The 24622-nt window shown below is 44.6% G+C and overlaps 1 protein-coding gene across 1 annotated transcript in view; it reads left to right on the top strand.

Annotated features, from left to right (window-relative positions):
• Positions 1 to 24622, top strand: part of rpa2 (replication protein A2) — a 28956-nt gene extending 4334 nt beyond the window's left edge. The window contains exons 2-9 of the mRNA XM_085962914.1: positions 3061 to 3179; positions 6694 to 6795; positions 7608 to 7721; positions 14797 to 14871; positions 15650 to 15760; positions 16899 to 17021; positions 23230 to 23324; positions 23412 to 24622. Coding sequence (XP_085819040.1) covers positions 3061 to 3179; positions 6694 to 6795; positions 7608 to 7721; positions 14797 to 14871; positions 15650 to 15760; positions 16899 to 17021; positions 23230 to 23324; positions 23412 to 23496 — 824 coding nt within the window. The 3' untranslated portion in view covers positions 23497 to 24622. The remainder of the gene's footprint in view (positions 1 to 3060; positions 3180 to 6693; positions 6796 to 7607; positions 7722 to 14796; positions 14872 to 15649; positions 15761 to 16898; positions 17022 to 23229; positions 23325 to 23411) is intronic.

Genomic DNA, 24622 nt, shown 5'->3' with positions numbered 1-24622 from the left:
GGGCGAGAGGAGAAGAGAGGGGGGAAAGAGGGAGAAGAGAGTGGGGGGAGAGGAGAGAGTGCGAGGGGGGGGTCGAGGAGCAGATGTGTCGGGGGGGGGAGAGGAGACGAGTGCGGGGGGGAGAGGAGAAGAGGGGGGGAAGGGGGGGAGAAGAGTGTGGGGGAGGGGGGGACAAGGTTGTGGAAGGGAAAGGTGGGGGGGGGAAGGGGGAGAAGGGTGGGGGAGGGGAAGAGGGCGGAGAAGAGTGGGGCGGGGGGTGGTAGAGGGGCGAAGGGCGGGGGGGGAAGAGGGGCGGGGGGGAAGAGGGAAGGGGGAAGAAGGAGGGGGGGAAGAGGGGCGGGGAGGGGGAGGAAGAGGGGGGAGGAGGGGGCGAGGGGTGGGAGAAGAGGGGTGAGGGGGGCAGCGCAGGCGAGTGGGAGAGGCAGAGGGGTGAGTGGGGTGCGGGGAGGGGGGCGAGTGGCGTGGGGGAAGAGGGGGGCGGAGAAGAGGGGCAGGGGGGAGGCGGGGGCGAGTGGGGTGGGAGAAGAGGGGTGTGGGGTGCGGGAAGAGGGGCGAGTGGGGCGGGGGAAGGAGGGGGAGGAAGAGGGGGGGAAGAGGGGCGAGTGGGGTGGGGGAAGAGGCGAAGGGTGGGGGAAGAGGCGAAGGGGGGGGAAAGAGGGGGGAAGGGGCGGGGGGAGAAGAGGGGCTAGTGGGGGAGAAGGGATCGGGGGACAAGAGGCGGACGAGGAGGGGTAGGGGGGGCGAGTGGCGAGTGGGGGTATGGGGGGCGAGTGGGGAGGGGGGGCGAGTGGGGGTGTCGGAGGGGATCGGGGGTGTCGGAGGGGATCGGGGGTGTGAGTGGGGGTATGGGGGGGCGAGTCGGACGAGTGGGGGTAAGAGGGACGAGTCGGGGGTAAGGGGGACGAGTCGGGGGGTAGAGGGGATTGGGGGCGAGGGGATTCGCGGGTGGTGGGGGGATCAGCTATTTACAATCTATATTGATGACTTGGATGAAGTGCAATGTATCCCAAGTTTGCTGACTACAAAGCTAGGTGAGAAAGTAAACTGAGGAGAACGCAGAGAGTCTGCAAAGGCGTATAGACAGGTTAAGTGAGTGGGCCATAAGGTGGCAGATGGAGTATAATGTTGGGAAATGTGAGATTATTCAATTTGATAGGTTGAATAGAAAAACAGAATATTAAATGGTGTTCAGAGAGATTTAGGTGTCCTCGTTCAGGAAACACAGTTAGCATACAAGTACAGCAAGCAATTAGGAAGGCAAATGACATGCTGGCCTTTATTGCAAGGGGGTTGGAGTACAAGAGTAAGGAAGTCTCAGTCCAATTGTACAGGGCTTTGGTGAAACCGCATCTGGCGTACGGCGCACAGTTTTGGTCTCCTTATCTGAGGAAGGATATACAGGAAACTTTGGTTTATCCGGAGGTTGTATGTCTGGAATACTCGATCTAACGGCAAAAATCAGGAGCCGTTTTCGATAAGTTTTTTTAGTTCTCGTTCTTTTTTTTTTCCCCCAGTCAGGCACTGCAAGGTCTGTAGCTATAGCAACAGCTTCAGCTAGAGACGCTTGCAGCTGCAGCCGACTCTTTAGAAGCTGTTGCTAAGCAACAGCGTTTGTTGTCAGATACGGAGATGAAAACCTCCATATGCTTCAACATTAACTTTGTATGTCCGGCAGTTTTGATAGATCGGCAACCCGCCGGTGCCGGATATCACAAAGTTTCCTGTACTTGCATTAGAGGCGGTGCAACAAAGGTTCACTAGATTGATTTCTGTGATGAGGTTTGTCCTATGAGGAGAGATTGAGTAGATTGGGCCTATACTGTCTAGAATTTAGAAGAATGAGATGTGATCTCATTGAAACATATAACATTCTGAGGGGGCTTGACAGGGTAGATGCTGAAGTTGTTTTCCTCTGGCTGGAGACTCGAGAACTAGGGGGCATAGTCTCAGGATAAGGAGTTGGCCATTTAAGACCGAGATGAGGAGGAATTTCTTCACTCAGAAGGTTGTGAATCTTTAGAATTCTCTATCCCAAAGGGCTGTGGAAGCTTAATCATTCAGTCTATTCAAGGCTGAGTTAAATAGATTTTTGGACTCTAGGGGAATCAAGGGTATTGGAGATCGGGTGGGAAAGTGGAGTTGAGGTTTAAGATCAGCCATGATATTGAATGGCGGAGCAGGCTCAAGGGGCCGTATGGCCTATTCCTGCTCCTAATTCTTGCGTTCTTGCTACTAAAACTATGTTAACTTCCCCTTTTTTTGAAGAAAATTGCAAGTCCATCCCCATTTCTCTTGGATAAATAACAGGTGATCCTCTACTCCTTCCACTTGCCTTCAAAACATCTGTTCTAGAATGAATATGCCCTGTACCATGATGAACTCATTGTGGATTAACCTGTTGATACCCTCAGCCTTACTTGGCTTGGCGCCTGGATGCCGATTCTTGTCCCACTTGTTGAGATTATTCCTCTTCCTGCCCTTTCTCATTCCACCATGTTTCTCTCACATAGCGCTGTGCTGGTGGAATGGCTATTGTCTCCACATCACATTTTGGTGTCTTTCATTCAATCTGAATGGTTCAGTAGAGTCTATGTTAATTACAGATTGTAGCAGATCATCATTCTACATATTTGAAGTCCAAAGTTTGAAGAAATTTTTTTTTTCCAACTGTCATTTGCCTCGTGATTAGAACCAAAATATTATCTCCGGATTTCTCAAAACACTTGCCAACATCCATGCCTCCCTTCTCTCTGGATTTTGAAATCTTTTGATGTCGTTAGGAAATTACGGGGTGTTTTAGTTTTTGACCAAATATTTCCTACATTTATAGAACAATAGGGAAATACCTTGTGCATGGAACATTATTCTGTTTAGATTTGGTGGCGTATATAGTGTTTAAGGAAGGTCATTATTATTGGGTTTATATTTGGGTGATCCATGCAGGGTGGAAAATCCCATTTGGAAAGAAAAGAAAACTGGATAGTTAGCTCGTGCTGACAGGTCCTGTACGTAGCTGTATTATGTTTTGGTTCTGCGGTTGACCTCTAACCCCATTTCTAGGTGTTTTTCATGGTAGCTATGGAGGTGTTGGAGATACTGGTGCAGGAGGTGGGGGCTACATGCAGTCACCTGGAGGATTTGGCTCACCAGCTGGGGGCAGCCAGAGTGACAGAAAAACTGTAAGTACAGGGCCAAAATATTCATCACTACAATTCCGCTCACGAGATGCAGAATAAAATTGGGTGGCAAAAACGCACATACCCTTTTCTCAAATGTAGAAATTCGTGTTGGTCTTGTTTAAATACTAATGGCAACCCTGTGTGATGTACTGTATCTTATTTCTGTTTGCAGTATTTTTAAACTCCATATTGTAAATTATTTTTCTTCACTTTTCCGTGTTATATTTTACCTGATCAAAAAAGCATCCAAGAGTTTTGTTCCGAAGCCTCTGCTACTTTTTGATTGGCATTTTTTCTTGATTTTGGCAGTTTGGACAAGGAACGACATGAGCTGCTTTGTGATAAAGCTATTTAAAATTCTTGTTCTCTACTGCCCACCCAAGTACAATAAAAATGTTATCATCGAGATATCTTCACTGCTTTCCTCCCTCAGCCTCTGTACCGAGCGACTTCTCATCCTCGGTGATTTCAACCACCTCCTCAATTCATCATGTTCTCTCTCCTGAGTTCACTACCCTCCTATCCTCCCTTAATGTCCCCCCAACCCATATTCACAGCCACCTCTTTGACCTTGCCATCTCGTGGCCTCGCTGTCCCCACCGTGTCAATCGCAGATAAGGCCATCTCTGACCACTTCCTTGTATCGCTCTCCACCCACATCCCCCTTCCCCCACAACCCGTACTTCCTTCTGTGTCTGGCCCTTGAAAAAACTCTCTCGCAACTCTTACAACTGCACTTATAGAATCTCAACTGTCCAGCCTTTGGCCCTCCGTTCACCACGACATTTCTGCAGCTACCGATCTGCTCAACCACACCCTCACCACCAACTTTGATGCCCTAGTCCCTATTAAAACCATTACTCCCTCACCCTGGCCGTTCCCCCGGGTACGGCCCTCATCTTCGCTCTTTCAAGTCTAAGGAACGCAGACTTGAACGGATATGGCGGACAACTGGCTTAGCCATTCACCGCCAGATCTGGCTGGATCACATAAAGCATTATTGGGTCCTACTCTTGTCTGCCAAAACTGCTTACTATTCCAGGATCAATCTGGAATGCAAAGATAACCCCCGACTACTATTCTCTACTTTTAACCGTCGTCTTAAACCCCTCTACTCTGTCGTCTTCGCACTCGCCTCCAACGACAAGTGCGAGGAGCTCATGGACTTCTTTGTCTCTTAAGATTGAGACCATCCGATCAGCTGCCTCTGCCACTTCCCTTCCTTCCCCATGCCCACCAGTCCAAATTTCCTCTAAGGTTGCCCTAGCCCTGAACTTGTATCTTTCTCCAGTTTCTCTCTGATCTTCCCTCTTGACCTCTCCATGCTCATCTTGTCCATGAGACCCACTTCCGGCTCCCTTGACCCTATTCCTACTAAACTGCTGACCACCAAACTTCCTTTTCTGGCTCCCATGTTGGCTGACATTGTTAACGGTTCACTCTCCTCAGGTACTTGACCCCCTGTCCTTCAAATCTGTCATCATAACCCCTCAAAAAAACAACTTTTGACCCCTCTCTCTTGGCACACTACCGTCCCATCTCCAACCTCCCTTTCCTCTCAAGTACTTGAATGTGTTGCCGCCTCCCAAATCTGTGCCCATCTTTCCTGGAACTCATGTTTGAATCCCTCCAATCAGGTTTCTGCCCCTGCCACAGTACCGAAACGGCTCTCATCAAAGCCACAAATGACATCCTTTGTGACTGTGACAAAGGTAAACTATCCCTTCTCGACCTGTCTGCAGCCTTTGAGCACTCCATCCATCTTCAGCGCCTTTCCACCATCATCTAGCTGGGTGGGACTGCACTTGCCTGGTTCCATTCTTATCTATCTAATCATAGCCAGAAAATCACCTGCAATGACTTCTCTTCCCACTCCTGCATCGTTACCTCTGTGGTCCCCCAAGGATCTATTTTTGGCCCCCCTCCTATTTCTGTTCTATATGTACGCTGACGACACCCAGCTCTACCTCACCACCACTTCTCGACCTCTCCATGGTTTCTAATTTGTCATTGCTTGTCTGACATCCAGTACTGGATGAGCAGAAATTTCTCCAATTAAATATTGGGACGACCGAAGCCATTATTTTCTGTCCCCACCAGAAACTCCGTTCCGTAGCCACCGACTCCATCCCTCTGCCTAGCATCTGTCTGAGACTGAACCAGACTGTTTGCAACCTTGGTGTCATACTTGACCCTGAAATGAGCTTCCGACCACATATCCGCGGCATAACTAAGACAGTCTATTTCCACCTCCACCCTTGCCTCAGCTCATCCGCTGCTGAAACCCTCATCCATGCCTTTGTTACCTCTAGACTTGACTTCTGACGCACTCCTGGCTGGCCTCCCACATTCTACCCTACATAAACTTGAGGTCGTCTAAAACTCTGCTGCCCGTGTCCTAACTCGCACCAAGCCCCGTTCGCCCATCATTCCTGAGCTCGCTGACCTCCATTGGCTCCTGGTTAAGCAACGCCTCGATTTCAAAATTCTCATCCTTGTTTTCAAATTCCTCCATGGCCTCGCCCCTCCCTATTTCTGTAATCTCCTTCAGCCCACAACCCCCCAAGATATCTGCGCTCCTCAAATTCTTCCCTCTTTAGCATCCCTGATTATAATCGCTCAACCATCGGTGGCTGTGTCTTCAGTTGCCTAGGCCCTAGGCTCTGGAATTCCCTCCCTAAACCCCTCTACCTTTTTCTTCCTTTAAGACGCTCCTTAAAACCTACCTCTTTGACCAAGCTTTTGGTCATCTGCCCTAATAATTTCTTATGTGGCCCGGTGTCAAATTTTTTTTGTCTTATAACACTCCTGTGAAGCGCCTTGGGACGTTTTAGTACGTTAAAGGTGCTATATAAATACCTCGTATATGCAAAAACTAGCAGGCTTTGTGAGCATTTGCACTATTACATCTTGGAAAAAGTGTGACATTGCTAAAACTTGCTAAAACTGATCAGTAGCAGTACTATCACACAGTATTTAAAAAGAAAGTTGCATCTAATTGGCCCATGCACACCCATTTGTTAAAAATGTTTTCAATTTTGTGTTGCACTATTTGACTACTTGGTGATTTGTTGTAACATCAAAATGTTATGATATCTTTGAAATGTATGTAATTTTATATTGTAACCCTGCAGTCATTCTCCTGACTAAGCACAAGTGAGGGAGCAGATAAAATGCATCCTGGGCCAGGATAGTCATGTTCCTGTTGTTTTCAGTTAGAAAAGCCATTTATGGCAAAGCCCTGTAATGCCTTACTGAAAAGAGTACCATCTTCTCCCAATGTACAAAAACAAAGTCATTCCTTGTTATGAGGATGGATTTAAGTCTGATCAAAATGTAATTTTACTACTTAAGATACATCAGGGTAATTACCTTATGTTTAGACAAACAATACGTAAATAGCCATCTCCTTTTATGTGATTATTACACTAACTGCTTTTTTGCTGTGTAAGCAAGTAATAAGGGATGCACTGAGCCATAGTCTTACAGGTTAACTTTATTTTTCTTCTGTCAGAGATCACGGGCCCAGCAAATAGTTCCTTGTACAGTGTCACAGCTAATGTCTGCTACTCAAACGGAGGAAATTTTCAGAATTGGAGAGGTGGAGTTGTCTCAGGTGAGTGAGCAATTCAACACTTAAATCATCTTCGATTCATTAGCTGTAGTGTGATTTCATTGAACACAATCTTTTTAGTTACTTATAGTTATTTTTATGTTCTACCTGAAAATAAACCTCTATTTTAGATGAGATTTTGTCAATGTGGATGACATTTTTTGTGGCTTGTTGAGTCTCTTTCCTGCCTCCCTTAAGTGGGGGAAGATAAACAACTATCAGCTGAATGAGATGCAGCGCTATATTGGTTCAGATGAGGGTGTAAAATTTAATCTGATATACCCTATCACCAGATGTGAAAAGACTTCTATTTGCTAATCTGCTTTAAAAGACAATTGAATGATTTTGAGACATTTCTTCAGGTTTCATCCGATAAATAAATATTTTTTTAAAGCGCTTTAAAAATATTGTACAGTTACAAGGGAGAAGTCAGAAAGGTTTTTTGCAGTTATTTGGATATGAAATGCCCTACCTAAAGTGGGGTGGTAGCAGAACCCTGAATAGGTGTTAAAGGTGAAGTAGATAAGTATTTAAAAAATAACATTTACAAAGTCATGGGGAGGGAAATGGGACTCTGGATTGCCCTTTGAGAGTCAACATAGAATAGTGTCTTTCTGTGCTGTAAGATTCTGAGATTTGGCCACAGCAAGTACTTCCTGATCATGGGTGATGCTGCTTAAATATTTTTGCACTTCAATTGTGACCGCCTCTGGATATGTTTTTCATTTTGTTGGTTTAATTTTTTCCCCTGTAGTTTGTTGCTTAATCTTACGGCGGGATGTACAGATTGTAATGAGAGGGTTTCCTTTCCTTAGGTAACTGTGGTTGGTGTGATCAAAGATGCAGAGAAAGCCCCAACAAATATTCTGTACAAGTTGGATGATATGACGGCACCCCCAATGGATGTAAGGCAGTGGGTGGACACTGATGTAAGTAAATGAATGTCTGCAAATTACTTTAATGTATAATAAAAACAGAAAATGCTGGAGATACTCAGCAGGTCAGGCAGCATCTGTGAAGAGAGAAACAGAGTTAACATTTCAGGTCGATGACCTTTCGTCGGAACTTGGGGAAAAAAGCAGGAAATGGAACAGATTTTCAAGCAAGTTTAGGGGCTGGGACAGCAGCACCTACTTGCCAATAACCTGCTCACTGATGCCCCGTTTGGGTTCTGCCAGGACCACGCAGCACCAGACCCCATTACAGCCTTGGTCTAAACATGGACAAAAGAGCTGAATTCCAGAGGTGAGAGTGACTGCCCTTGACTTCAAGGCAGCATTTGACAGAGTGTGGCATCAAGGAGCCATAGTAAAACTGAAGTAAATGGGGGGGGGGGGCATTTCCACTGGCTAGAGTCATACCTAGCACAAACAAAGGTGGTTATTGGAGGTCAATCATCTCAGCCCCAGGACATCACTGCAGGAGTTCCTCAGGGCAGTGTCCTAGGCCCAACCATTTTCAGCTGCTTCATCAATGACCTTCCCTCCATCATAAGATCAGAAGTGGGGATGTTCGCTGATGATTGCAGTGTTCAGTTCCATTTGCAACTCCTCATATAATGAAGCAGTCCATGCCCACATACAGTAAGACCAGGATGACATTCAGGCTTGGGCTGATAAGCGGCAAGTAACATTCGCGCCACAGGAATGCCAGGCAATGACTATCTCCAACAAGCGAGAGTCTAACCACCTCCCCATGACATTCAACGGCATTATCATTGCTGAATCCCACCATCAACATCCTGGGGGCCACCATTGACCAGAAACTTAACTGGCCCAGCCACATCAGGTCAGAGGCTGGGTATTCTGCGGCGAGTGTCTCGCCTCCTGACTCCCCAAAGCCTTTTCACTATCTACAAGGCACAGCCACATCAGGTCAGAGGCTGGGTATTCTGCGGCGAGTGTCTCGCCTCCTGACTCCCCAAAGCCTTTTCACTATCTACAAGGCACAGCCACATCAGGTCAGAGGCTGGGTATTCTGCGGCGAGTGTCTCGCCTCCTGACTCCCCAAAGCCTTTTCACTATCTACAAGGCACAGCCACATCAGGTCAGAGGCTGGGTATTCTGCGGCGAGTGTCTCGCCTCCTGACTCCCCAAAGCCTTTTCACTACAAGGCACAAGTCGGGAATGTGGTGGAACACTCTCCACTTGCCTGGATGAGTGTGGCTCCAACAACACTCAAGAAGCTCGACACCATCCAGGACAAAGCAGCCTGCTTGATTGGCACCTCATCCAATACCTTAAACATTCACTCCATCTACCACCGGCGCACCGTGTCTGCAATGTGTACCATCTACAAAATGCACTGCAGCAACTCACCAAGGTTTCTTCGGCAGCAGCTCCCAAACCCGTGACCTCTACCACCTAGAAGGACAAGGGCAGCAGGCACATGGGAACACCTTCACTTGCAAGTTCCCCTCCAAGTTGCACACCATCCTGACTTGGAAACGTATTGCTGTTCCTTCATTGTCGTTGGGTCAAAATCCTAGAACTACCTCCCTAACAGCACTGTGGGAGTACCTTCACCACAAGGACTGCAGTACTTCAAGAAGGCGGCTCGTCACCACCTTCTCGAGGGCAATTAGTGATGGGCAATAAATGCTGGCCTTGCCAGCAATGCCCATATCCCAGGAACGAATAAAAAAAAAAAAAAACTTGGTTTAGTGCCACCAAGGTGATCAAGTCCCCTATTTGCAGCAGTCACCTTTTTTTCTCATGAAAGTCTCGGTTGAATAATTCTACATCGTAATCACTGTCTAGAATTATTTTCTGCTCCCCATTAAGTCTTTTTGTGATTATCTTAAAATTGTGGCCTTTGTTACCATCCCACTGCCCAACGAACACATTCTATTGCTATTTAAGTTGTACAGGAAACTTTCGTTTAAACAGAGGTTAAATCTCCGGAATGCTCTATCCACCAGCAAAATTCAGGAGTCGGTTCAGATAACTTTTTTTTACTTTTCGTTGCTTTTTTTTCTCCATTCCTGGCTCTGCAAGCGTCTAGCCGAAGCTGTTGCTTAGCTACAGAGACGCTTGCAAGCTGCGCCGACTGTTTTGAAGCTGTTGCTAAGCAACAGGGTTTGTTGCTAGATACGGAGCTCAGAAGCTCCGTACGTTTTAACATTAGCGCTGGTTTCTCCGGCAGTGTTGATCGACCGGCACCAGCTTAGTCCTGTCAGTGCCGGATACCAGAAAGTTTCCTGTAACTTACTTTGTCTTGATGACCTCTGTTCGGTCATGCATTACCTTTCGCAACTCTAGTGGAGAAAAATGCTTGTGCTTGTCAAATGTCTTTAGAATTGTAACCTCTTGCCCTGCTTATATCCAAGTTAATCTGCTGCACTTTTTCTATTGATTTATGTCCGTCCTATAATGCAACTGTAGCCTAACTAAGTTCTAGTACAAGTTCACCATTATTGCCTTACTTTTATATTCTGTACATCTAGACACAAAACCAAGGATTCTGTTTGACTATGGCTTTATCTACTTAATCTGCCATGAAGGTCCTTCTACTTTGTTTAAAATCTTTATGCTTTATTTCCAAAGTATATTACTCAATCGTTTTTCTGCTATCTATCTGCCCACCTTGCTAACTTATCCTATGTCCTCAAAACTTGCCACACCACCCCCCTCCAAATTTGATGCCATCAGAAAATTTCAGTATCATTCCTTCAATGCCCAAGTCCAGATCATTTATTTATACAGTCTACCCTCATTAATTCTAAGTTGGTTTTTGTGCTTAAAAAAACTTGTTATCCAGTAATTCAAATTAAGCAATATAAATAGAATAGCACGATGCTTTTCATGATCAAAAAAACATTTAATTTGAATTATCTGTGAATTCAGTGACTTTGAATTAACAAGAGTAGGCTGCATAATAGAGGAGCAGACCCAACACTGACCCCTGTGGAACACCAACAACAACTTGTATTTAATATAGTGCCTTTAACGTAGTAAAACCTCCAAAGGCACTTCACAGGAGCGTAATCAAACAAAATTTAACACCGAGCCACATGACTAATAGCTTGGTCACAGAGGTAGGTTTTAAAGAGGGTCTTAAAGGAGGAGAGAGGCAGAGAGATGGTGGAGGATGATCTGTTGTATGTGGGGCTGGTGGGGTGGAAGGTGAGGATAAGGGGAACCTGGTTCTGGGAGGAAGGGCTAAGAGCAGAAGTGCGGGAAATGGAATGGACACAGTCAAGGGCCCCGTCACCCACCTCTGAACAGATGCGACGGAGAAACTGGGAGAATGGAATAGAGGCCTTGCAGGAAGCGGGGTGGGAGGAAGTGTAGTCAAGGTAGCTGTCGCAGTCAGTGGGCTTGTAGTGGATATTGGTCGATAGCCTATCCCCAGAGATGGAGACAGAAGTCGAGGAAGGGAAGAGTCGCAGATAAACCATGTGATACGGTCATTAAAGTACTGGAAAAAGAATGTTCCACAAATCCCATGAAAAGGCAGGCATAGCTAGGACCCAGATGGGTTCCCATAGGAACACCTTTTCATCGAATCAAAGAAAGTTACATGGAAGGAGGCCATTTCGGCCCAACGTGTCTGCACCTGCCAACAAGGAGCTATCCAGCCTAATCCCACTTCCCAGCTCTTGGATGTGCACTTGGAATGCTCTAACCTGCAGGGCTACGGACCAAGTAATTTTAAAATGTGGTTAGGGTTCCTGCCTCTACCACCCTTTCAGGCAGTGAGTTCCAGACCCCCACAACCCTCTGGGTGAAGAAATTTCTCCTCAAATCCCCTCTAAACCTTCCTCCATTTACTTTAAATCTGTGCCCCCTGGTTTTTGACCCCTCTGCTAAGGGAAATAGGTCCTTTCTATCTACTTTATTTATGCCCCACATTAATTTTATACACCTCAATAAGGCCTCCCCTCAGCCTCCTCTGTTCCAAGGAAAACAAACCCAGCCTATCCAGTCTTTCCTCATAGCTAAGATTCTCTACTCCTGGCAACATCCTTGTAATTCTCCTCTGTACCCTCTCTAGTGCAATCACATCTTTCCTGTAATGTGGTGACCAGAACTGCATGCAGTACTCTAGCTGAGACCTAACTAGTGTTTATTACAGTTGAAGCATAACCCCCCCTGCTCTTGTATTCTGTGCCACGGCTAATAAAGGCAAGCATTCCGTATGCCTTCTTAACCACCTGGACGTGCACTCCAAGGTCCCTTTGTTCCTCTACACTACTCCGTGTCCTACCATTTAATGTGTATTCCCTTTCCTTGTTAGCCCTCCCAATATGCATTACCTCACACTTCTCCGGATTGAATTCCATTTGTCACTGTTCTGCCCACCTGACCAATTTATTGCTATCTTCCTGCAGTCTACAGCTTCCTTCTTCAGTATCAACCACACAACCGATTTTAGTATCATCTGCAAACTTCTTAATCATACCCCCTATATTCAAGTCTAGATCATTGATATATACCACAAAAAGCAAGGGACCTAGTACTGAGCCCTGCGGAACCCCACTGGAAACAGCCTTCCAGTCTCACAAACGCCCATCAACCATTACCCTCTGCTTCCTGTCTCCAAGCCAGTTTTGAATCCAACTTGACACTTTGCCCTGGATCCCATGGGCTTTTAACTTTGTGACCAGTCTGCCATGTGGAACCTTATCAAAAGCCTTGCTAAAGTCCATATAAACTACATCAAACGCACTACCCTCATCTACCCTCCTTGTACCTCCCTCAAAAACTTCAATCAAGTTTGTCAGACACGACCTTCCCTTAACAAATCCGTGCTGACTATCCTTGATAATCTGTGTCTTTCTAAATGATTTTATTTGGAAGAAGTAAGGAGTCAAAGAAGGAGTTGTTCAATATGAGAACAAGTTCAGCCAGGCGGAGGAGGTGGTGGATGGGGACTGATTGGGCCTCCGTTCAAGGAAGAAGCAGAGTCCTCTGACCATCCTGATGTGGGATGGAGGTGTAGAGGGATTGGACGTCCATGGTGAAAAGGAGGCGGTTAGGGCTAGGAAACTGGAAATTTAGTGGCGGAGGGCATTAGAAGAGTCGCAGGTAGGAAGAGACTGGACAAGGGGTGAAAAAATAGTCGAGAAAGGAAGAAATTAGTTCTGTGGGGCAAGAACAAGCTGAAACGATAAATCTACCAGGGCAGTCCAGTTGGGGGACTGAGGTTGGAGGCAGTGGAGGGAAGGTCTCCAAAGGAGATGAGGTCAGTGACAATCTTGGAAACAATGGCTTGATATTCAGTGGTGGGGTCACGGTCCAGGGGGAGGTAGGAGGAGGTGTCAGAGTTGGTGTTCAGCCTCCGTAAGGTTGAGGTTGGTTCGCCAAACAACAGCGCCATCAATGTCTGCTGGTTTAACAACAATGTTAGGGTTGTGTTTGAGAGAACTGAGTGCTGCAAGTTCAGAGGGAGGTAGCTTAGAGTGAGTGAGAGGTGCAGAGAAATTGAGATGGCTGTTGTCGTGCCATCAGTTCCCAATCAAAAGACCTAGAGAGGGTAAGAGGCCTGGGGGAGGGGTCCAGGTGGAATGAGAATTCTGAAGACTGGAGAAAGGGTCTGCTGTGCAGGAGCGGGAAAGATTCCTGGCCAAAGAAGTGGACGTGGAGGCGAAGACGACTAAGAGCTCAACGTCGTGCTAAGCTCAATTTATTGAGGTGGGGGTGTAAGGAGATGAAGCTGAGGACTAATTGTTTGGGGTCAGAGAGCAGAAAGTCTGAGGGGATGATGAAAACAATGCCTTTTAGAAGTCTGTTCTGACTGTTCTTGATTAGCTCATGTTTCTCTAAGTGCTTCATAACTTCATCCCGTATTGCCGAATCCAGTGATTTATCAACAACATGGTCGACGGGTGTGTTTGTGACTGGAATGCTGTTTCCAGTGGGTTTCTGCAGGACTCGGTACTAGGTCCCTTGATTTTTGTGGTGTATGTCAATGATTGAGTTCAATGTAGGGAGCATGATTTAGAAGTTTGCAGATGAGACAAAAATTGGCCGTGTGGTTGATAGTGAGGAAGAAAGCTGTAGACTGCAGGAAGATATCAATGGACTGGTCAAGTGGGCAGAAAAGTGGCAAAATGGAATTCAATCCAGAGAAGTGTGAGGTAATGCATTTAGGGAGGACTAACAAGGCAATTAATGGTAGGATACTGTGAAGTGCAGTGGAACAGGAGGACCTTGGAGTGCATGTTCACAGATCCCTGAAGGTAGCAGGGCAGGTAGATAAGGTGGCTAAGAAGGCATACGGGATACTTTCCTTTATTAGCTGAGGCATTGAATAAAATAGCAGGGAGGTTATGCTTGAACTGTATAAAACACCAGTTAGGCCACAGCTAGAGTACTTTGTACAGTTCTGGTCACCACATTACAGGAAGGATGTGATTACACCAGAGGGTACAGAGGAGATTTACGAGGATGTTGCCAGGACTGGGGACTTTTAGTGATGAGGAAAGATTGGATAGGCTGGGGTTGTTTTCTTTAGAGCAGAGAAGGCTGAGGGGAGATTTAATTGAGGTGTATAAAATTGAGCCTTGATAGAGTAGATAGGAATGATCCATTCCCTTAGCAGAGAGGTCAGTAACTGGGGGCATAGATTTAAAGTAATTGGTAGAAGGATTAGAGGGGAGTAGAGAATAATTTTTTTCACCCAGAGGGTGGTGGGGGTCTGGAACTCACTGCCTGAAAGGGCGGTAGAGGCAGAAACCCTCATCACATTTGAAAAGTACTTGGATATGCGCTTGAAGTGCTGTAACCTACAGGCTACGGACCAAGAGCTGGAAAGTGGGATTAGGCTGGAGAGCTCTTTTTTTCAGCCGGCATGGACATGATGGGTCAAATGGCTTCCTCCTGTGCTATAAATTTCTATGAATCTATGAAGTCAATTAAGGCTGCCATTGCTGCGATATGACCTCACCTTTCTCCCTCCCCAAACAGAAGTTTGACCGTGTAGACCATGCTATTTTAATTTTGCACACCCCTTTTTTGATTGTTTCCTTCCAGGATCACTGACTATATTTGTTTAATGCAGGAAGCTGGAAGTGAGAATATCGTGGTTCCTCCAGGCAGCTATGTAAAAGTAGCTGGTCATCTCCGATCATTCCAGGTAATGCAGACTCTTCCAAATCTTTGGTAACGCCCATTTTTGCTGTGGTGTAAATAAAGTATTTATATAGTACATTGATACTTTGGCGATCTTTGTTTCTTGTCCAGTTGACACGCTTCTTGCACTTGGCCAATTTAATGTCTTGGGATGTGTGGCTTTTAGGAATAATGCGTATTCCATAATTTTTTTCATTTTGCAGTAATTGGAAGGAACGTTATTTTGTTTAAATGTGAAACTTGTGCATATAATTTAGGAAAAATAAATGCTGTTTGAGGTACTGTAACTTCATAATCTTAGCAATTTAGTACATTTTTACAGTAAAAACAGCAACGGTACTGAATCATTTGGTAAAGGTACATGCTTTATATCTCCCCATGATGAACTGTCTAAAATTTCAGTTGTAGAATTATGGTTAAGTTGAATGCATTCCTGGTTTTCTCCTATATAAAACATTTGGTATTAACCTTTTTGCTGAAGAGAATAGATTGGCTGAATTAGACTTTAGCAGTGAGAGGGACAGAATTAACATACGCAATTCAAAGAATGAGATCACTGAAGCACTCGGGTATATTCACTGAGTAATGGCAGCTCCTGTTCCTATATGTTTAGACTAAGCAACTCCTGTCGATCTTAAAGTGGAACAAAATCGAAGTTCTTTGTAACTCTTCAATTTTTGCAATATGGTACTTGAAAAATTAGATCCTATATGAATGCTAATCCAACACCTTTCTGACCTTGAGGCATTTAGGTGATTCAACTATTCCTTTTAACTTGGTAGAACAAGAAGAGCTTGGTAGCTTTCAAGATCATGGCTTTGGAAGACATGAATGAGTTGACATCACACATGTTGGAAGTGGTGCAGGCTCACTTGATGCTGAATAAACCACAGGCGAGTACAAAAACAAATGTTTGAGAAAAAAATTCTGATTGGGCCTCTCTGTCATGATAGTCCGCTAATCTTTAGCTATGTTACAAAGTGAGAAATTGTGCTGCATTGTATAATAGAACATTAGTCCGCTAGGTAATTGTGGTTGGCCCTAGGGTTACTGAAATTTGCATCTATTGGATAAGTTTTTTCAGTTCATGCAGAATGTGTTTCACCTGTGGAAGGAAGGGTGAGAAGAGATTGATACTATCTATTTCTGTTAAAATGACTTGCCTAACTAACCTCAGAGCAAGCAAACCTTTATAATTTGTAGATTGGCAGCCCTAGCAGTAGTGTGAATGTTGGGCTGCTTAATGTGCAAGGATGCAAAGTTGTTGCATGGGCTAGGAAAGGGGTTCCACTCCTAATCCCTATCCAGTGCACATGTACAATTAGAGACCCGGATCTGGCTTGACTGTGATGTACAGGAAACTTTTTTTTATCCGGGACCGGCGTGGTGCCGGCTGATCAAAAAGTCTGGATTACAGAGGGGTATACTTAACAAGGTACGAGAGCCCCGTACACGGCCACAGGTGCAGGAGCCCTGGTTACACGGCACTTGTGCAGGAGTCCCGGTTACACGGCCACAGATCCAGGAGTCCCTGTTGCACAGGTGCAGGAACCCTGGTTACACGGCCACAGATCCAGGAACCCCGGTTACACAGCCACTAATATATAGTAAAACTTACCTGAACCTACTCCTGAATTTTGCCGGTTAAGAGAGATTTCTGGATATTTAGGTGCCGGTTAAGAGAGTTTCCTGTATCCCAAAGTTGATTAGCTTGTCATTGTTCACAACTTGGCTATAGCAGAGGGCTGCTGGCATATGTGGAACATAGCCTAGCATGGCTCAGCACCTTTGGGTGAAAAGAGTGGAGATATTGGAAGGGATAGGGGGAGTGGGCATTAGAAAAAGATAATTGGTCATAAAGTTACTTGCCTTGGACTTTAGATATGAAAGTTATTCAGCAGCACTATTGAAATTCATTGAATTTGAGGCTCAACCAAAATTAAGACTTTTATACATGTTCACTCAGGAAAAACTATTAATCCAATGAAGCACTCCTCTGAGGTTTTACTGTTATAATTTCTTTTCTCACAGCCTGCACCTGGAGGATCTGCTCTAGCTTTGCATACCCCAATGCGAAATGAAGGGGGTGCAGTGGGAATATATGCTGGGGCAAATGATACACTGATGAATGGACTAACAAGTCAACAAAATCAGGTAAAACAAACTGGGAAAGAATAGTATGTAATAGTCCAGACTGAACTTTATTAGGAATGGAGGGGAAAGAGAAAAGCATTACAGTTTACCTCCCTCTATACACAATGTTAAAAAGAAATGTAATGTTTTAATAAAAATACATAACAGATCAGTCAACATGAGAAAAGATAGGTTAATGTTGTGGGTGGCTGTACCCAAAACATTAACCTGTCTTTTTTCCCTTTGTGGTTGCTGTGTACCCATTTGTTCTTAAGATTTCTAACATTGGAAATATTTTCTTACTTTCTACTATGAAGTACATTAAGGTTTTGCTTTTAAATGTACAAGTAGAAACTGACCAAATGCTTGCAAGTGGTTTATAATCAGCTGTCTCTAATTTTATTTGCATTCTGTAAGTGTTTTAAGCCACTGTCACAAATGAGAATTAAGGCAAATTTTCACTATATTTGCACATAAAACTTGTCCACAGTATTATAACTTGGACAATAATTGACTAACGAATTGTTTTGCTGGGATTGGTAACTTCAGTGAATGATGCCGTAGGGTTAATCAGGCTAGTATTTGTTATGGTAATGTAGTGTCTAAACTATATTAAATATAAATTTGTGAACTTTTTGTTTTTGAGTTGTGATGTAGTCGTTAATGTAATGACGTAGGTGAATCTTGAAGGAACCAATCAATACTCAACACAGTGAAATCCCTTAATTATTGATACTGAACAAATGCATTTGAATTCTTCTTTAATATCTTTGTTTCAAATGTGCTTATTTTGGTCAATGCCAATGAGCACTTCCATTCTGGAAAATATATTCTCTCAAAGCCTGATGTGTTATAACGGTTGTCTTGTACATCAGAGGTATCCAAACTATGACCCTGCAAACCCAGGCAACTCAGACCTATTTGTACTTGTAATTAGTTTGCTGGTTTGTTCTGCTTGAATTTTGTACGCCAGGCATTTGGAAAGTACTGTTTTAGCATTATTGTCGCATTGGTAGATAAACCCTAGATCAGAATACCAAGGTCTATTATCATTAGCAATTGAAATGTGCACATTAATGAGAATTTGGATTTAAACTTTATACGTGGTCCCCGAGGCTTCATGGGAACATCTGCAGTCCATGGCGACAAAGCTTGAACACGATGCCCCTGTTGTAGACCATTACTTTACAATGGGGCAGAAATTCGGGTCGGGGGCTTGCCGCGCGTGCAAGCCCCTGATCTGCACTTACCCGACGCGCCGGCCGTTGAGCTTCAGGGACGCCTGGAATTCCTGTTTTAAAATGTTGACTCGGGCGGCCTGACGTCAGGCCGCCCAGGAGTGCAGCCAGCGCGAAGCCTGGAGCGCGCAGTGCAAGTGAGACACACCCCTTGAGGTCTCATTTTAAAAGGACACGCCCCCAATGTTTCTCATAAGCTGCAAAGCATTTTTACATGTAGAGCAGCATTTTAAATAGGTTTTTGGTATTTTTAAGAAGCTTTTGGTAACTTTTATAAACTTTTAAAAACGTTTACATTATTTTGAAGAATCTGAAGTAGTTTTAAACAGAATTAAAGCGATTTAAAGACTTTTAAAAGCCCTGAAAGCATTTTTTTCATTCCATTTATTTAATTAGCAACGTCATCGTCGTACGTGTCTTCACACTGTTCCCTTTGGGGAACTGTATGAAGTGGTGGAAGGATTTCTGGCCGCGATTAACGCTCCTTCCGTGACCGTAACCATCTTTGTACCAGCCATTAGGGTGGTTAGTCCTATGGCGGGAGGGTTTTACGGGCTCCCACAACCTATACGAGGGGGGGGGGGCCACCCACACCCACGGACGCAAATATCCCACTGGATGTCTACCCAGAATTTAGAGCCGGAGCTCGGACTCCACTTGCCGGGACTGTCTGGTGCGGGGTTAGAAACCCTACGCCGTGTGGCCCAGCGGCGGGGATGCTACCGCTACGCCAAAGGCCCACTCAGATTAGCAACGTGAAATGGCTGGAATGAGCACAATTCACGGCATTAAAAGAATTCACAATTGAACTGATGATGACCTCCGCAATCTCCTCAACGAGGTGGAGGCGCAGCGCCTGCTCATCATTGGTAATGAGAAGTCCAAGGTGCCGCAAAAAGGACAGATGATAGCTTGGTCTTTCAAGTGGCAGCATAGGGCTCCAGTCACGGGGAGGGAAAAGGTGCAGGAAACGTATGGGTGTCACCTTTTGCGCGGAGTGGGCCTTTTGCGTAGCGGTAAGCATCCCCGCCGCTGGGCCAAAAGGAGTAGGGTTTCGAGCCCTGCTCCAGACAGTCCCGGCAAGTGGAGTCGGAGCTCCAACTATAAATTCTGCCCCCCCCTCCCCCCCCCCCCCCCCCCCCCCCCCCCCCCTCAGATGGGTTGTGGGAGCCCGTAAAACCCTCAAGCCATAGGACTAACCACCCTAATGGCTGGTATGAAGATGGTTATGGTCACGGAAGGAGCGTTAACGTGGCCAGAAATCCTTCCACCACTTCATACAGTTCCCGAAAGGGAACAGTGAGGATACGTACGACGATGACCTCTTGCGCAATGCACCTCCTTGGACCCTCAGTCGCAGATGCGAGGGGGCAAATCGTGCAATTATTAAATTTTTCATTTTATTGACATGTAAAATGTTGGCCCAGTAATTCCGTTCCAAACGCGTGAGTACGGTCGGGGTACTCGCGTGTCTGGCCGGAGGAAATGCCGGTTTTCAGCATGCACCGCGCATGCGGGGAAAACCGGCATTTCCTGTCCTCTGAACGAAGGGGTTCAGAGGCAGAACGCATGCGACTGCACAGGCAGCGCGTGCGCAGTAAAATTCGTCGGTTTCATTCATGCTTTCAGTGAGGTTAAGTCCTTACAACTTACACATGAAAAAAGCATGAGTACAGTTGCTCCAGAGGCTGCGGAGGAAGATATATTTTATCGTGGAGCTTCTGAAAGGCAATATTTTTGTTTGGGAAAGGGAGGAAAGTTATTTTAAGAAATGCTGAGGTTTTAAAGTTTATTTTTGTTTTTGAAAACGGGTTTTCAGTACTGTAGGTAGAAGGAGCAATTGTGGCTGTGAATTGAATTTGCTGTGTTTATTAAATGTGCAAATGACTCCAACATTTTTAAGAGAGAAACTTTTCATCAGTAATATATTCTGTTAAGTAATTATGTATGTATGTCTCTATATATTCCTTTGCGTAATATGTATGTATATATTCCTTTACTTGTGTATGAATGTATGTATTTAATTATGACTCCGAGAAAGTAACTTATTGGAAAATCATAATTAAATACATACATTCATACACATAAGTAAAGGAATATATACGTAAAGGAATATATACGGACAAACATACATAATTACTTAAAAGAATATATTACTGATGTAACATTTCCAACATTTTTAAGAAACTGTTCATTACTCATTTTAGAACAGTCATTTTCACATTTAATAAACGCAGCAAATTCAATTCACACAGCCACAATTGCTCCTTCTACCTACAGTACTGAAAACCCATTATAAAAAAAAAAAAAAAACTTTAAAACTTACCTCATCATTTCTTAAAATAACTTTCCTCCCTTTCTCAAACAAAAATATTGCCTTTCAGAAGCTCCACGATAAAATATATCTTCCTCCGCAGCCTCTGGAGCAACTTTACACATACTTTTTTCATGTGTAAGTTGTAAGGACTTAATCTCACTGAATCCATGAATGAAATCGACGAAGTTCACTGCGCATGCGCTGTGCCTCTGAACCCCTTCGTTCAGAGGACAGGAAATGCCGGTTTTCTCCGCATGCGCTGTGCAGGCTGAAAACCGGCATTTCCTCCGGCCAGACGCGCGAGTACCCCGACCGTACTCACGCGTTTGGAACGGAATTACTGGGCCTTTATTTAGCGGGGTACAATTCAGTTTTCTGACATTTTAGTTCTAGAAGATTTCTAGTTAAAATTTACTGGTTTGTGATAGTAATATGTTTTAAGAGGACTGGTGGTGCAGTGGGTTGTTGGACGATACTTTTATGTATGTAACCTGGGTTTGAATTAAGTGCAAACTGATGGGATGAATCAAATCAAATCAACTTTTATTGTCATTGTTAGTGCACAAGTGCAGTACAACGAAATGTAGGCTTGCGGCTCCCGAGAGTGTACATTTAGATTAAGACATTTAAACATTCAACATACATTTGGCTTGTAATACATAAACATAATAAAGTGCATTGGCAGATGTGCAGGCTTTAGAGTTTATTTGTGGAGTTCAGTAGGATGACAGCCCTGGGAAAGAAGCTGTTCCTAAATCTGGTCGTACGGGTGCGAATGCATCTGCAGCGTCTCCCAGATGGCAGGAGGGCGAACAGACTGTGGCTGGGGTGGGTAGGGTCTTTGATGGACCGTGACCTCCATAGACAGCGTTTCTGGTATATGTGCTCTATGGTCGGTAGCCGGGTGCCGGTAATGCGTTGGGCAGTTTTGACTACCCGCTGCAGGACTTTCCGGTCATAGTAGCTACAGCTGCCATACCATACTGTGATACAGTTTGTCAGGATGCTCTCTATTGTGCAGCGGTAAAAGTTAGAGAGGATCAGGGGTGACAGGTTACATCCCTTCAGCCTCCTTAGGAAATATAGGCGCTGCTGGGCCGCCTTCACCAGAGAGGAGGTATTGGGGGACCAGGAGAGGTCTTCCGTGATGTGGACTCCGAGGAACTTAAAGCTGTCCACCCTTTCCACCACAGCCCCATTGATGGGGGTGTGACTTCCGTCTTTAGACTTCCTGAAGTCCACAATGATTTCTTTGGTTTTCTTGATGTTAAGGGCCAGGTTGTTATCGGTGCACCACTTCACAAGATGCTGGACCTCCTCCCTGTAGGCTGACTCATCGTTGTTGGTGATCTGGCCGACTACCGTGGTATCATCCACAAACTTGATGATGGTGTTGGAACCATGAACAGCCACACAGTCGTGGGTGAAGAGGGAGTAGAGGAGGGGGCTCAGCACACATCCTTGTGGGGCCCCTGTGTTCGGGGGGGGGGGGGGGGGGGGGGAGGTGTGGTTACCTAACTTGACAGACTGGGGTCTGTTTGTTAGGAAGTCCAGGGTCCAGTTGCAGAGGGAAGTGTTCAGGCCAAGAGTTTGGAGTTTGGTGGCCAGCTTGTTGGGGACGATAGTGTTGAATGCTGAGCTGTAGTCTATGAACAGCATTCTGATGTAGGTCTCTTTACCATCTAAGTGATTCAGTGCAGAGTGTAGAGCAGTTGTGATTGCATCCTCCGTTGATCTGTTTGCACGATAGGCAAACTGGTGTTGGTCAAGAGAGGCGGGAACACTGGCTTTGATGTGAGCCAGGACCAGTCTCTCAAAACACTTCATTAGATGGGTGTGAGTGCGACAGGTCGATAGTCGTTCAGGCACGTCACAGCCGTTTGTTTTGGCACAGGAATAATGGTAGCGGTCTTGAAGCATGTAGGGACTACTGCCTGGGCCAATGACAGATTGAAGATGGCGGTGAAGACATCAGCCAGCTGATCAGCACATTCCTTGAGTACCCGTCCAGGGATGCTATCCAGTCCAGCAGCCTTTCGTGTGTTCACTCCGCGTAGAACACCCCTTACGTCGGAGGTCGACAGAGTGAGCACCTGGTCTTCCGGGGGTGGATCTTTTCTGCTGTAAGGATCCTAATAGGATAGTGGGCACAAATTCACTGGACAGAACTGACACTAATAGAGAAGCTTACTACCACAAGAATGGCTGGTGTGGGAAATCAAAAATCGAACAGTGGTTGTAGTGAAGACAGTCACAGTAGAGGGTGCTTTTCTTCCTCTGACTCTGGCAGCCTTCATTCTTGATCCTACATTCTGGAACCCCCCGCCCCCCAAACCCCTCTGTCTTGCTGCCTTCAAAAGCCTCCTCAGATTGTTTGGCCATGCCTTTGGTCACCTTTCCTAACTTTACTATCAATGCACAGTTTTTTTTTTTTTTTGTTAAGCCCCTAGGTACCACAATTGAAGGTGCAATATAAATGCTTGTTGTTCTGCATCTAACTGATGTATCCGAGTGTGTTTGATGGTGATATTGTGGAAACAAATTATTTTCTTGTACGGTTCTCCTATGCCTTTTGTGAGTTAAATTATCTAAAATGTAGAAGCAAACTTCTTTTTAAAGTTGAAAACTGAGCTAGATATTTTTATTTATGGTAGCTAAAATACTTTTCCTTCAGGTACTGAATTTGATTCGAAATTGTCGAGAACAAGAAGGCATGAGCATTGACTACATGAGGAGAACGCTGAAGAATATGAACATCAGTGCTATCAAGTTAGTGTTATTTTGTGCTAAAATACTTGAGTGTTAAGTGATAAACAAAGTCTAATGGTTACAATTTTTACAATTGTGTTTCTATAGGCAAGCTGTGGAATTTCTGAGCAATGAAGGACACATCTATTCTACGGTGGATGAGGATCATTTCAGGTCAACAGATGCTGAATAAGTGAAATAAGGCTGCTTTTACTATGTGAAGCTAAAATACTGAACTGTTCTAAAACCTGCAGAGTCCATCTCATGGATAGCAAAAGAACAGTGCAATCTTGCAGTAAAATGTAAATAAAATCGAATTTGAAAGGGGAAAAGTGATGATATTGCTATGCACTCTGCTTGGGTTCTCCATGTCATTTGCATTGCAAACAACTGTATTTTCTGTTTTGTAATTCTGCACTTTTTATATCACTGCAGAAACTAAACTGTAAGCTGTTTTGACCTTAATCATAGCCCACTTCTTCAATATTGCAGTGTGGAATCTGATTCACTGTACCTCTAAGACTCTTGAGAGGGAAGAACTGTGCTGCTAATGTTTGGATATAAAATGGAGGTTCTGGTTAAACTCTGAGGACCATTGTTGCCACAAAATAAAAATAGCATTTGTAAATTGTGTTAATGCCAAGTGTAGTAAGCTTTTTTTTTGTCTGATTTAATTGAAACTGTATAAAGTTAATCGAAGACCACACAAAATGCAGTGTGCTGATTTAAGAGGTCACTTTCTAGGCAAACTCTAGGGTAGCTGTCATGTGATACATTGCTAAGCTTTGTAAATACCCCTGTTTTACAAATCCTGAACCGCTATTAAAATTACCATAGTTTTATGAATCTGCGTGTTTCTCTTGCTCTTGCCCATCCTAGCTTGGTTGATAAGATATGGCAGTGATATGTGAAATATTGGTACCTGCCACAGTGCCACTAATTTATACAGTGTACATGCTGCCCACAGATAGAGAAACTCAAGTTTCAGGTTTCAGACATCTAAATGCAGATCTGAATTGGTAAATGTCCTTGAATAGGGCCCCAAATTATATTCATTAAGTTTGCCTTAAGATCACAACATAAACCTGGGAATCTAGTAGTGGCATTTTGTGATTGGAATTTAGCTGTTTTTTGTTTAGCCTTTGCTTCTCTGGAATCTTCCCTCAATTCTCCTTTTTAGCTATGTACAGTTGTTTAGAACTATAGAATAAGGATAAAATAAATTATGCTGTTATCAGTGTAAATGATTGGAATATGAATGATTTATACTTTGTACGTTAGAGTACTAGTGATAAAACAATAAACCATTGTATATTACA

The sequence above is a fragment of the Somniosus microcephalus genome, chromosome 20, assembly GCF_052327205.1.
Source record: "Somniosus microcephalus isolate GS21.2 chromosome 20, FLI_Smic_1.0, whole genome shotgun sequence".
Taxonomy (NCBI): Eukaryota; Metazoa; Chordata; class Chondrichthyes; order Squaliformes; family Somniosidae; genus Somniosus; species Somniosus microcephalus.
This window is presented reverse-complemented; position numbering and strand designations above follow the sequence as displayed.